We start from the raw sequence: 13,694 nt of genomic DNA, 5'->3' as shown, positions 1-13,694 counted from the left end.
GGGTGGGAGGTTTGATGAGGCTGGTGAGAGCCTGGCCCAGGTTGGCCAGAGAGGTGGTGGCTGAACCATCCCTGGAGACATCCCAGGCCAGGCTGGACGGGGCTCTGAGCAACCTGAGCTGGTGCAGATGTCCCTGCTCATGGCAGGGGGGGCACTGGGGGAGCTTTGAAGGTCCCTTCCAACCCAACCCATTCTATGATAACCAGATGTAACATCTACATAAGGGATGGTTGTGTCTCTTGAGCACAAGCTCTGCTCCCCACACCCCTTTTTCACTCAGCCAAGAAACAAGCCTTTTACATAAGAAAGTTTATTGACAGAAATACATGATGCTTTCAAAATATATTTGTAGGAAAATGCAAGAATAATCTCTACAATCCAATTCCTCAGTAAATTCCAGTGTAAATCAGACTCCTGTCCCCGTGAGAGATGCTGCTATACAGTACGTAAGAGCTCTACTATATGTGCAAGGTTCAACAGGTTGGAAATAGGAAATTAAGTTCTCCTTCAGTCCCTTATGGATTATGTACGTTTTCTGTAGGCAACAGTCGCAGTATCAACCTCATCAGCTGGGTCACGGCACTGTGAGCGGGAAATAAATGGTCCTGAAGTATTTATTTACACATTCCTTGCGAATCTGAAAATAGAAAAGTCTCTTGCAAGGACGTCTGAGCTGCTTGTGAAACTCTCGCCAAAAGGTAAGAGCGATAATGTCTTTGTACAATGTGTGTGTTAAAGCTGTTTTCGGGGAGAAAAAGAGGAGTGCGGGGAAGGGAAGAGGAGCAGGGAGGGAGGAAATGCTGGGTAGAATTTTATTTATTTTTATTATTTTTAGTCTAACAATTATGGCTACAGTCTACAAAGGGAAGGATTAAGGCCAAAGATGCTCATCGCTGCATTTCCTACCTGTTTGTTTTTTTTTTTTTGCAAAAAGAATGTTCTCAACATAAAAAAGGTACTTTTTTTTTTTTTCTTTTTCCGTGGAAATAGTTCTTTAAATAGGGGAAGGAAAATCTACTATAAAATATTAGTGGTTTAAAAATATGGTGTCTGGAAAAATAAATAAATGTACAATTCCTATTCAAATATAAATCACTATAAGCACTTGCCGAGCAGTTTATATCTTCACTGGTCTCTGCTCGCAAAGATTTAAGGTCGCTTGATCTCAAGCCTTTGTCGGGTTCTCTTGGAAAGTCTTTGGACCTGGTTTGTTAAAGCACTTTGGCATCTCTTCGCTGGGAAGGGGGATCTGAGGCACATGCCAAAAACCCAACTGCCTGGAGATGCTCAGCCAGGGGCATCCTCACGGCAACCAAAACCAAAACCTGGCTGCTGCCCCGCGTTTTCGCCAAGTTTATTTTCCGCCAAGGACAGAAACACGAGGCCACCGACCCGCCGCTCGTCCCTCGGCGTCGCTGGGAAGCAAACGTGCTCGTGCAAGAAACTGCAAATGCCGAGACCGGTTCTTCGAGCCTTGCCGCGGTGTCAAAGAGCTGAACTCGATGCTGCCGGAGCGGGGAGAAATCTGTGGCGCGGGGTTATCTTGGTGCTGAATTTTGATCCCCTACCAGACTGGCCTCTAGCTTTTTCCTTTTTTTTTTTTTTTTTTAACCTCTATTTTTAATTCCACCCCTCCACCCCCTCCAAAATGACTTCCCCGTAGTGCAGTGCACAGGTAAGTGAAGTGTGCTGAATACATTGCTAATGAATAGCAGGAATATTTACATATACAAAAATATATAGGTCTGAACGCTCCAAACTCTGCCCTTCGGTGCAGGAGAGAAGGGAGAAGAGCCAGTCCCTTGGAGAAGACGCATCTCCTGCCAGCTTCTGGAAACCACCCCGACCTTCTCCTTTGTGACTACTGCGGACCCACTTGACCTGGGTTTCTCCACCTGGACCACCACCGCGTGCTGGGAGATGCACTTGCCCAAGTGACCTTATAGCCCTTTCCTCTCATTTCACGCGCTGGAGGACGCGGCTCCACTCTGATCCCCGCCTGCCGGGGCTGAGCCGCTTCACCGAAGCCAGAGCGAAGGTTTTGAAACTCTCCCCATCATTTCAGAGCTGTTTAAGCGCTGTGATGGGGAGTAGAAAATCAGAAAAGGCCTCAGTCCACCCACTTTCTACTCCTGCATATTTTTTTTCCCCCCACTCTGAATATTTATGGCAAAGGGAGACCTGGACAAGAGATCATGGGCTGCGGGGTGAAGCTCGGTCCCAGCTTTGCTGCTGAGCTGCGATTTTCTTTGCAGGCCTTTCCTGTCTTACCTGCTTTTGAAGAAAAGCTTGAGGATGTAGACTGAGCTTATAAACCTCATGAGGAGGAAACACCAAGGGCTGTACCGATGGAAAACCCTGAATACCACCAAGCTACCTGGCTCGCGCTCGTGCTTCTGCTGCTCACGTGGGAAAACGTAACCGCAAAAACCACAAACCATCACGACGCACGCAACCCGCGGTCTCGGGAGAAGGATGGGCGTGCGCCATGAGATGCTGCTGCCTAATTACTGGAAGGCAATTAACGCTTCTGCAGGGAAATGCAGCGGCAGAGCTGGTCTGCGTTGGAGTTTCTCCACCACGAAACCCCCAACCTCACGCCTGGTTTGGTGACCAGGCATCGCTCTTGGTCTCATTAGACCCTTCCTAGGAGGGATGATCTCAAGGAACGACTCCTTTTGCTCTCCCTCCCCTTTGCATCAAGACAAGAAGCTGCTGCACCTCTCCTGGACTCCAACCGGGTGCAGGATCGGTCCCGCAGCCCTTTTCGGTGCAGCGGTCCAGGACCGAGCATCCCTGGGCATCGCTGCATCCCCCCCGTCCAGCCCGAGTCCGGCTGCGTTCATTTGCCTGCGGCACAACGCGGGGGCTCTTGTGCGTTTTAGCCGACAGTTTATGGGGAGAAGATGGAGACGGGATTAAAAACGAACAGGCTGTTCCAGTTTTTCCTGCTTGATACCTGGGCGTTACGTATCGGGGAGGGCAGAGCGATGACTAAACCGCGTGGGCTAGAGGATTTTTCTAGCTCTAATTGCCAGGTGCCGGTTTGCCGTTGGGAGTTGTGCTCCCTCTCTAATCCTATTTACTTCTTTTTTTTTTTTTTTTTTTTTTTCCAAATTTTTTTAGTTGCTCAGTAGCTGAAAGCTGTGGTCAGACACAGAATGAGAGGGAACACGTTGGCTGGAGACACCCCATTCACCTGAAGCTGGTCAGGTCTGGTGTGGTAGGTCCTGCTGAGCACCCACAGGTGATGGAGGGTGCTCGTCCAGATGCAGCCACCACGGTGGCTTGTGTTGATGAAATGTCCCAGAGATGTCTTCTCGTGTCCCTCCTTCCATCCTGCACCCCACGTGTCGGCACAAGGGACCATGATTAGTTCATTGAGGGAATTTTGGGGGGTCTCTTGGGAATTTTGCCTTGTTTTGGAGTTGTATGCGTGTAGGGATTATGGTGTGGGTTTTTCTTTTCTGGGGCAGGGGGAGTGGTGGTTGTTTTTTGCTTAATCGAGTTCTGTATCCTATAAATGTGTGTCCTCCTCTTCCTCCAGGTCGTCCTTCATGAGCGTGTCGAGAGGAACGATCCAGCTGTCCCCCAGCTCACCGTTGAGGTTCACCTTCTTCTCCTGCATTTCAGAGGAGGTCTCCATCACCTCCAGCGTGGGGTTGTCGTGGTAGCCATTCTCCATGGTCTGCAGCTCCTCGGTCAGGCGCTGCTGAGATGAAAGAAAACCCAGAAACCCCCCCCAGGGTGAAAAACAGCTTGGCCATGCTGTATGTGCCACCTCGGGGCTGTCACCTCCCAGCCAGCCATGGCCACTGCCCCGCATAGATGTATGTAATTACATATAGAGACTTTCACGGTGGGTTTGAGGCTGGGGGCTGCAATCAGCGCCAGCACAGCGAGGGGATAGCGTGGAACTGGCAAGAGACAGAGACTCTGCTGATGGTGGCAGGAAGGAAAGAGCAGCCAGAGATGCACAGAAAACCTCCAGGAGCAGCTGCCAGCTTCAGCCAGGTCCCCCCCGGACCTCGGGAAGAGGCTGAGCATCACTGCTGTACCCCCACCCTGCATCCCAGCCCCACCTCCCCAGCTTGGCTCCGCTCCTCCCCTTTCTGCCCCCCTGTCCCTTTTTAGTTGCTTTATCGTTATTCTCCCCCTTGACCCAGGGGCAGCTCCCACCTCGCAGTTGCTACCGGCCCATTTTCCCCTCTGTAAGCGTCATCCTGGAGTCCTATTCTGAAGCTTTTGGTGGAAACCAGGCAGGGAAAGAACAGCCCCTCCTGCTCCTTTCCCTTGGGCCGCGTGTGGTTTTGGCTGATTCGCGGATGAATCAGGCGCTGCATCACCCTGGTCCCTTGGTACGTGGTGCTTCAGGCTCTGACCCAGCCCTTCAGCCCCTGGCAGACCCCCCATCCCAATTTTGCATTCACCGCAGCGGTTCCTTCATCCCCATCCCACCTCAGAGGGATGCGCTGAGGAGCTGCAGTCCTTTGTCAGCCCTTTTTTTGGGGGGGAGCGCAGGGCTCTCCCTACGTACCCCTGTGAAAATCCGCCTGGATTTCCAGCTTGATTTATTACAGCGCTCCTAATAAATGTCAGGAGACAGGCGTGGGAGGGAATCCACAGAGAAGGAAAGGGATGGAGAAGCAAAACCGCGGGGCTCGGTGCTAGCGGGGGGGCTGCGAAGGTGCTGCTGGGGGGCCCCTCAGGCTGTACATGGTGGGGAGATGCGGGCAGGGATGCTGGAGCTGGGCTGGGATGCTCGTAGGGGCTGTTTTGCCCCATAGGGTACCATGCTGGTACAACCCCTTGATGGATGGATGCTCAGGCAGCACTGTGCAGCAAGGGGAAGGGGTCTGTAAAGCTGGGCTTTAGTAGGCTTTAGTCCTGTTAAAAGCTATCGAACCCTACCAAGCACTGGAGGGGGTGAGAGCTGGGGTGTTACAGATGCGGTGCCCGCCCCTCCGATCCCTGCGTTGGAACTCACATTAAAGATCAGGGCCACATGTCCATCATCAAACCCGGGGAGATCAGGGTGGATGTGCTGGGTATTTCCAAGGTAAAACAACAGCAAGGTTTAAAAGGAAGGGGGAAGGAGAGGTTGGAGAAAAATAAAAACTTTCAAGTCACTTTTGGAAAAGAAGTAGGAGGAAAACAAAAGCAACCACCCAAAACAAATCCAGAAAGGTGAAATGTGTTTGATTTTCTAAAAACGTATTGCAACTGCTTGGAAAAAGATCTTCTCTGGTGCTCCGAGCAAGAGCTGTACTGGGAATTGACGTCCATTGCTTTGGTTTCACTACCTTACCCTGTGTCTGGTGGGTATTTACCTCCCCAGCATCCAGCCAGGGCTGGTACCTGCTCCTCTGCACCATCTTCCTTCAGGGACACGCATTCCCATTGTTAAAAATACCCTATTTCTACCTGTTTTCTGAACAACATGGGGCAAGAGTTTTGTGCTGCTTCCTGTCTCTGCGTGGATGTTTTTCACCCTGACGAGGAAGAGTCCATCTGCAAAACCCCATAAGCTCCAAGGAGACCACAGCGGAGGTCGAATATCTATCGACGTCTTGCATCCTCCCCCCTTTCCTCCCCAAAAAATCAAACGTTATGAAAACAAGCCTGACTCCAGCATTGGTTTGCTCTTCCCTGCCTCCTGTGTTTGTCTCCATTGGATTGTCTCATTTAAGCGAAGGATGCCTTATCCTTCTCCTTCGTGCAGCTCCTGACACGTGGGGCAGATGTTGGGACCCCCTGGGAAGGATGAATTGGTTTAGGGGGTGAGAAACAACTTGAAATAGGACCCAGGGGTTTGCTTCTCCATCAGGAGGGTGGTTTACTCTAATTGTATCATTTGGCCTCATTTTTTTTTCCTCCTTTCTATTGCTGTCTCTCCTCCAGAGCTAAATCCTCAGCAAGGGCAGCAGGGGCTGATGCAAACCCCAGGTCCATGGCAGAATTCTCTCCACCAGTGCAGGTGTACGCTACATTAAAATCACCCAGAATTGCTTCCTGAGATAAAAACGATTTTTTTTTTCTTCCTTTTTCCCCCCACGTCTGTTCTTCCTTAAATGCCGCTGCTCTGAAATTTGGCCCTGGCCCAGCTCTCCTAAAGGCTGAGCCGTGTAGCACACGGTGTCCATGCAGATCCTCCTGCCATCCTCCCATCCTGCAAATATCCAGGGGCTCCCCGCAGCCCCCAGCACCCCTGGGAAGGCACCGGGGTGATGCTGGGTACCCAAACCTGCTCATAAAGGTATTTCTGAGTTATTATTTTTTTTTTTCAGAGAGGGATGGATGGGTTTGGAGGGGGTCGTTGGGTTGAGAAAGCTTTTCTTGTCAAGATTATGATTTAAGGATGCTGCTCAGCTGCCCTGAGTGGCAGCGGGGATGGATGCTACTCATTGCTGTACCTCACCACCATGACCACCCCCTCGTTTCCCTGTTTTTCATCCTGGTTGACACCCCCCATCCTGACACCCCCCAAAGGGCAGCTCCTGCACCTCCAGAGCACCCACAGCACTTGGGCACCCCTTGAGCAACACCCAAGGGTGGTACCCGCTGGGTGAGCCAGGATGCCTCCACCAGCAGAGGTGGCAGCGCTGATGCTCTTCAATTCCTGAAGATGCCTATGGGACAACAAGGCCCCAGGGTACCTGTCCCGCCCCCATCCCACCTTACCTGGTCCTTCTTTTGGGAGAAGCGCTGGTGGCAGCAGCCGTAGATGGCCGCGATCAGCAGCAGGGAGCCTGCCAGGGTGACGATGGTGATGATCAAGGGTGTGCTGAACTCGTCGTTGATTATCTCCCTCTCCATTTTGTCATAGGTGATGTTGGCGATGCCGAGCTGCCACAGAAGGGATGGGTCAGGCCAAGGAGGGCTTCCCGTGCCACCCACCTTGGGGGACATCAGCAGGGAATCTCTGCTGTGCCCAGGGATCTGCTTACCTCCTCTAACTTGTCCTTTTTCTCCTTCAGCTCCTCGAGGACCTTTTCAGGGTCCAAAGGGACTGGGGGTAAGAAAGAGGCTGCAATGAGCACAGGGTGGAGGAGCAGGTTGTGCCACCACCTCCCGATCCATGGCGTGACCCCTTTCTGGAGGAGGTGGATGGAGATGTGTGGGCATGGAGCCAACCCTCACAGATGCCTCCATGGCTAGACCAGAAGCTGGGACATCTTCTCCTGGCAGGGGAACAGCCCTGGAGACCCCAGTTCCTCATTGTCCCCCAGCCCTGGGCCATGCATGCGCTGGTGGGGGTCTCTGTTTTGATGGGTGATTTGCGACTGGGACCAGCGAGGGGCTGTAACTGGCTACTCCAAGCCATGCTGGAGTGGTGCAGGATCAGTCTCCAGGGCCAGGCTGCTCTGCCCGTGGTTGGGTGCTGGAGGCTGGACCTCTATCCTGATGGCAAAGAGGAGGACGATGGGGCTTGGTCCTTCCTTCCCCTGGCACTAAAGCTGCTTGATGCCTCCATCCTCCCGATACCCTGGTGCTAAAGCATTATTTGACCAGCCCTGGGATTTCCCCAAAGGGCTCTGACGTGGGCAAGCAACTCCCCTCGGTAGTCCCATGGGGAAGGATTTGAGCTGGGCCCTGGGTTTGAACCACTTGTGAGGATTTTTTCATCCTGGAGACTGGTCCCTGCCTTATAGAATGATAAAATAGTTTGAGTTGGAAGGTGGCTTCCAAGCTCATCCAGTGCCCCCCCTGCCATGAGCAGGGACATCTGCACCAGCTCAGGTTGCTCAGAGCCCCGTCCAGCCTGGCCTGGGATGTCTCCGGGGATGGTTCATCCACCACCTCTCTGGCCAACCTGGCCCAGGCTCTCACCACCCTCAGTGTAAAAAGTTTCTTCCTCATGTCTGGCCTGAATCTCCCCTTCTTTAGTTTGAAACCATCACCCCTTGTCCTGTTGCAACAGGCCCTGCTAAAAAGTCTGTCCCCATCTTTCTCATCTGCCCCTTTTAAGCACTGAAAGGCTGCAATAAGGTCTCCTCAGAGTCTTCTCTTCTCCAGGCTGAACACCCCAACTCTCTCAGCCTGTCCTCCCAGCAGAGCTGTTCTATCCCTCTGATCATCTTGGTGGCCTCCTCTGGCCTCTCTCCAACAGGTGCTGTCATGGATAGGAGAGGGATCTGGTGCATTTATTGGAGAGCAAAGCTCATTTCTGGGGTCCTTTTGTCTCTCCCAATGCTCTGAGATAGAGCAACCCAAGGCAAGGAGCCCCTCAACCAAGCTCTAGCAGACCCCAAGGGCTCTGCCAAGCCTCAGGCTTCATCCCCACGCTGGAGCCGCCAACACCGGTCCCATCCCACCGTCCTCGGGGCAGGATGGTGGGATCATACTCACAGTGCACAATCGCCGCAACTGCCCAGTGCTGGGAGCGGGGCTCGCTGGAGCTCAGCATCACCGTGCACGTTTCCCTGCTGGCGTTGAACGCGTGCTGGCCCGTCGAGCAGAAGGTCTCGAAGAAAGAGACGTTGGTGCTGGCGGTCCTCCACTCGGCCTGCGGTGACAGCAGGGGCTCAGCAGCATCCTCCCAGACTGGGGACCGCCGAGGAGCATCCCACCCCATCGCCAGGGATCGTCCATCTCCATCCCCATCCTCCACCGCCCCTTTGCACCACCCAACCACTGCCGGCCCTCCCAGGGAACAGGAAAGGTTTAAAAGCAATTTCTTTACGAGAAGCCGAGCTTTTGGCTGCCGTTCCTCACCAGGGCCCTGTGACGGCCTTATCTGAGGGCTGCAGCTTTTGGCGTTACAGGAACAGCAGGTCCCTGAGGGAAGCAGCATGGGGAGGGCAGGGGGGGCCAAGGGGCCACAGTGGGAGCAGGACAGGGCTGTGCAGCCCCCCCATGCCCCCACGGGCATCTGCAGCCTTTCCACCGCCTGCATTTCTACCCTGTGGCCCCACCAACACGTGTCCCTGTCCTCCCTAGGGCTCCCCATGCTCCGTGGCTCCACAGAGGCAAGAGAAAGTGTTTTACTTTCAGTTAAACTGGACCGTCCCTGGAGGGGTCAGCATGGGAGGGATGGTGGATGGAGCCCATGTCCCCTCTGAGATGTTTCTGAGGTTTTTTGCATCTGCTCAATGCTTTGTACAAGTTGGGAGCTCATTGAGGTTGAGATGATTGCCCTCCTGCCTGCACAGGTGCTCTGTGCACAGGTCCTGTGGGTAAAGATTCTGTATGTACAGCTTCTAAATGCACAGGTAATGCATGCACATAGAATCAGGGAATAGTTTGGGTTGGAAGGGACCTTCCAAGCTCATCCAGTGCCCCCCCTGCCATGAGCAGGGACATCTGCACCAGCTCAGGTTGCTCAGAGCCCCGTCCAGCCTGGCCTGGGATGTCTCCAGGGATGGGGCATCCACCACCTCTCTGGGCAATCTGGGCCAGGGTTTTACCACCTTCATTGTAAAAAATTTCTTCCTCACATCTGGCCTGAATCTCCCCTCTTTTCGTTTAAAACCATCACCCTTCATCCTATTGCAACAGGCCCTGCTAAAAAGTCTGTCCTCATCTTTCTTATCGGCCCTGTTTAAGTACAGAAAGGCCACAATAAGATCTTCCCAGAGCCTTCTCTTCTCCAGGCTGAACAACTCCAACATGAGCCCTTCATGCACGGATGCCACATGCACAAGGTCTCACCTGCACAGTTCTTGTGTGCAAAACTCCTTCGTGCACACCGAAACGAGGTGCCAGGCAGTACCTGCCCTGCCTGCAAAGGGCTCTGCCCCTGTCCGCTCCAACATCTTAAACCTTCCTGTCTCCCTGCAACACCATCCCTGCCAGGTCCCGCTTGCTCCACCGCAAAGGTGGGAGCTGCCTGGCTGAGGAAGGCACCTAATCTCACCCTATCTTATCTAAGTATTTGGGAGACAGGATGTGCTTGCCGGAGCGAGGGTGAGCTCAGCATTGTAGGGCCCGTCTGTCCCTGGGAACCGCTGCTGGCCCTCGCTTGTCCTTTCGCTTTCCATGGGGAGAAACTTCGCCCAGGTCCCTCCACCAAGCCTGCAGCATCCCAGCTGCATCCCTGGGAAAAGGGGTGGGAAACCTGCCCGAGCCCTGTGCCAGGGCAGTGAGACGAGACCTTGGCAAGGCAGCATCTCCCAGAAAGCTCATTCCCAGCGGGGTGGGGAGGAGAGGGTTACAGCTTGCTCAAGATGGTGTTTTTATCATTTTTGGACGCTGGGTTGTGCTCCTACGCTTTAAATGTCCTGCAGTTTATCAGTCCCTGCCTGTGCAGCATTTTTTGCTCAGCAGAGGCATGAAAAGCTGCTCTGCTGCCTCCTCTTTCCCCAGGTTTTGCCTCAGCTTTGCTTTCCCTCACCCCTTAATAACTCAGTTCTCCTACCACTCCACAGGGTTAAAAAAAAAAAAAAAGACCTTTACAATGCTTTTTTTTTTTTTTCTTGGTGGGTGAAAAGGGAAATCAGATGCGAGTCTAAAATCCAGCCGAGCACCGAAGTGCTTTGTTGCTGGATGGCGAGCGGTGCCTAAACCCCTTTTGAGGCTGAACCAGAGGGATTTACCCTTTCCAGGGTTGAAGGGGGACACTGTAAAGCCCATGGCAGCCGTCACGGATGCCCCAGCAACAATGTGACGGCCTCAGCATCTCTCCCCTCCCGCCACCGGAGCCGCTCACATTCCTTGGCCGGAGTTGACAGGCGCTTGCCGAGCAGCTCAAATCCGGTTCCCACACTGGCGGGGACCTAAAACTAACATCCCCAAATGAGGTAACGGCACTTGAGTCAACAAACCATCCCCGCCAGCTGGATGGGGCGAGGGGGACCACGGCCATGCTCAGTGAGGGGGTCCCTCCACCTGCTCTGGGGAACCATCCTGCTGTCCCCAGCAAGGTGGGTGTCACACAGCAAATTCCCTTGGGCACTTGGATGAAGGTTTGGGTGGTCCTGGTCCTGCTGTTGGTTTCGCATCCCCTGGCTGGAGCACGTTCCTCTCCAGCATCCTCCAACCTGCTTCACTCGGCACATTTGAATCCCAGCTGGGGACACAACGGAGGAGTCACCCTGGCCCCCTGGGAGGTGTGTGGCCCCTGGGTTGTGTGGCTCAACCAGAGCTTGGGGGACACCAGCCACCTCTGACATGGTCACCTCTTGCTTCATCTAAGGCATTTTGGGGTTAGGATGAGAAACAGAGCAGCCATCCACTCATCCATCCATTCATCACAGAATCACAGAATGGTTGGGGTTGGAAGGGACTTCTGGAGATCATCTAGTCCCAGCCCACCTACTAAAGCAGGTTCATCCATCCCTCCAAAGGCTGGAGCACCCCAAGCAGCTAACAAAAACCCAACTGAAGAAACACTTGGATCTTGGGAAAGTCATCCTATGTAATGCAAGGCATCAAGCTAATGAGCCTCATTAAGAAACTCGTTAAGATCCTGCTGTAATCAAAGAAAGGAGAAGGGGCAAAAGGGAGAGTGGGGGAACATGGATCAAACTTCAGCACTGGTTAAAAGCATCAACTGAAGAGGGAGGATGGTGGCAACCAACCAGCCTATAAAGTATCTTTGGTCCACAAAGTGGTACCAACCGTGTTTTTGGCTCTTCTTTTTTAAGATGTACAGGTTCAACTTTTCATTCTTATTTTAAAATTTACAGCAGCTAGAGAAACCGAGGTGCAGTGGGGTGCAATTCCCAACCGTTTTGCTGGGGTCCCTGCATCGCCAGCGCTGCCTCATGTGCCCAGCTACACACTGGAGGGGTAGCTGGCATCACCCCCTCCCTTGCCATGTGTGATCAGGACATGTCCCCCACCACTGGGTCCCCATATTACCCTCTATGCTCCCCCAGCTTTTCTTTGGAGCTGTGAGCACAATTCTGCCTGACTCTGGCTGGTTCTTGCGGACCAGGACTGGAGCCATTTCTGGAACATTTTTCCTTATAGCACGCACTTTCCTGTTTTCCCACGGGTTGCAAAATGCAAGGGATTTTTTTTTTTCAGTTTGCTGTCAAGATTTGGCTAGAGACTTGTTTATCGGGCCTACAAAGCAGGGAAACCAGAGAGTGCCATTTCTCTGTTATCTGCTCGGCTTGGGAGGCATAAAATTTGTTGCAATTTTCAGGAATACACCGAGTGGAAAAGTTAACGGCGAGCAGGCAGGAGGTGTTTTGGCAGCCAAGGAGAGCGATGCTGTGGGAGGATGCACCCTGGCAGTTTTTCTGTAGCTGTTTTGAGGCGTAATTGGCATTTTGTACTAACAATGCTTTGTCTCGTTATTATGCCCAGAGGAATTTAAGGGAAACAGGGTGGCAGACACACCGGCTCGCCAGCTCCAGCGGAGCGGGCAAAGAGGAGTGATGGATGATGCCAAACCATGATGTCCACCCACCCCTCAGCATTTTCCAGCCTTACCATCCCCATTTCCAAAAAATCCTCCCAGCACAGCTCCAGTAAAGCCACGGGGAAGGCAGCAGCTCCATGCAGAACATACGGTTGGTCTCCATGATCTTAAGGGTCTCTTCCAACCAAAATGATTCTATGATTCTATGATTCTACGACTGCATCCAGAAGGTGGGAATCATTAAACACCAGCATGGTTGTAAGTTGCCCGGGTGCTTTAGGCTCCAAAGTGAGATTTTTTTGTTAATCTGAGGAAATATTTTTATGTATTCAACATAAAATTTGATGAGAAGGTTCAGACATTGCACAAAGCAGGGCAGGGGATGCTCTCAGGAGGAGTTGTCCTGCTGTGGCATCTGGGCCATGGGCATCATGGTCATAAGGTCCCTCCTTGGAGTAAATTGATAGAATCATTTTGGTTGTGAGAGATCCTCAAGACCATTGAGTCCAACTGTTAACCCAATGCTGGCACTAAACCACGTCCCTAACAACCTCATCTCCACATCTTTTAAACCCCTCCAGGGATGGTGACTCCACTGCTGCCCTGGGCAGCCTGTTCCAATGCCCGACAACCGTTTCTGGGAAGAAATTTTACCCAATATCCAATCTAAACCTCTCCTGGTGCAACTTGAGGCCATTTACTCTTGTCCTGTCGCTTGCTATTCGGGAGAAGTCATCATCAGCATTAAGGGCAGCATGACTAAGAACATCATTTCTGCAGGTGTCTAGGCAAGGAACATTTACACCCTGCAGCAGCCAAAGTAGAAAGAGGATGACCATGAGATGGCAGCAGACAAGCATTTCCCCTCCTTCAGGAGCATGGTAGATGCTATTGGGAGGTCCAAGCCCTCTCCAGGACTGCCAGGCAGGGCCACCACCGAGGCACAGGGAATTTCAAGAGCTGCTGTGGTCAGTAGGAGCGATTGTACTCATCTCAGCATGTATCTCAGGGGGTTTTAAGAACACAGTGTGGCTTCACTTTGAGTCTCACCACCGTACAGTCAAGAGTCAGTCCATTTTACACATGGGAAAGCAGAGGTTCATGAACCTGAGCAGCTATTTCTGATGCTGTACAGCATGAGCTGTGTGAAGGTCCAGGAAGTGCCAATTTCCTGATGCTCATGCTGTTGTGGCAGAGCTGAGATCCAGAAACCAGAGCATTATAATGCCAAAAACCACCTCTGAGTTCTACTCACAGCTTAGACACAGTCACTCTGTTAAGATCTCACCAGCCATGTGGCACTGTCTCTTCCTCATTGTCATAAAATTAGAACTTCAGCCTATTTAAAAATGACGAATATATTGCATCTTCCCTATTGTAGGAA

General features: G+C 52.5%; 1 protein-coding gene across 2 annotated transcripts in view; it reads right to left on the bottom strand.

The window, feature by feature from the left end:
- Positions 1–294: 294 nt before the first annotated feature.
- Positions 295–13,694, bottom strand: part of PODXL (podocalyxin like) — a 51,004-nt gene continuing 37,604 nt past the window's right edge. The window contains exons 5-9 of one of the 2 annotated variants that reach the window (XM_065654617.1): positions 8,350–8,506; positions 6,948–7,009; positions 6,682–6,846; positions 4,988–5,044; positions 295–3,712 (exon numbers count right to left, since the gene is read on the bottom strand). In XM_065654617.1, the coding sequence (XP_065510689.1) occupies positions 3,518–3,712; positions 4,988–5,044; positions 6,682–6,846; positions 6,948–7,009; positions 8,350–8,506 (636 nt within the window). In that variant the 3' untranslated portion in view covers positions 295–3,517. The remainder of the gene's footprint in view (positions 3,713–4,987; positions 5,045–6,681; positions 6,847–6,947; positions 7,010–8,349; positions 8,507–13,694) is intronic. The other variant, XM_065654625.1, reaches the window with a different exon arrangement.

Source organism: Caloenas nicobarica, chromosome 1, assembly GCF_036013445.1.
Source record: "Caloenas nicobarica isolate bCalNic1 chromosome 1, bCalNic1.hap1, whole genome shotgun sequence".
Classification (NCBI taxonomy): domain Eukaryota; kingdom Metazoa; phylum Chordata; class Aves; order Columbiformes; family Columbidae; genus Caloenas; species Caloenas nicobarica.
This window is presented reverse-complemented; position numbering and strand designations above follow the sequence as displayed.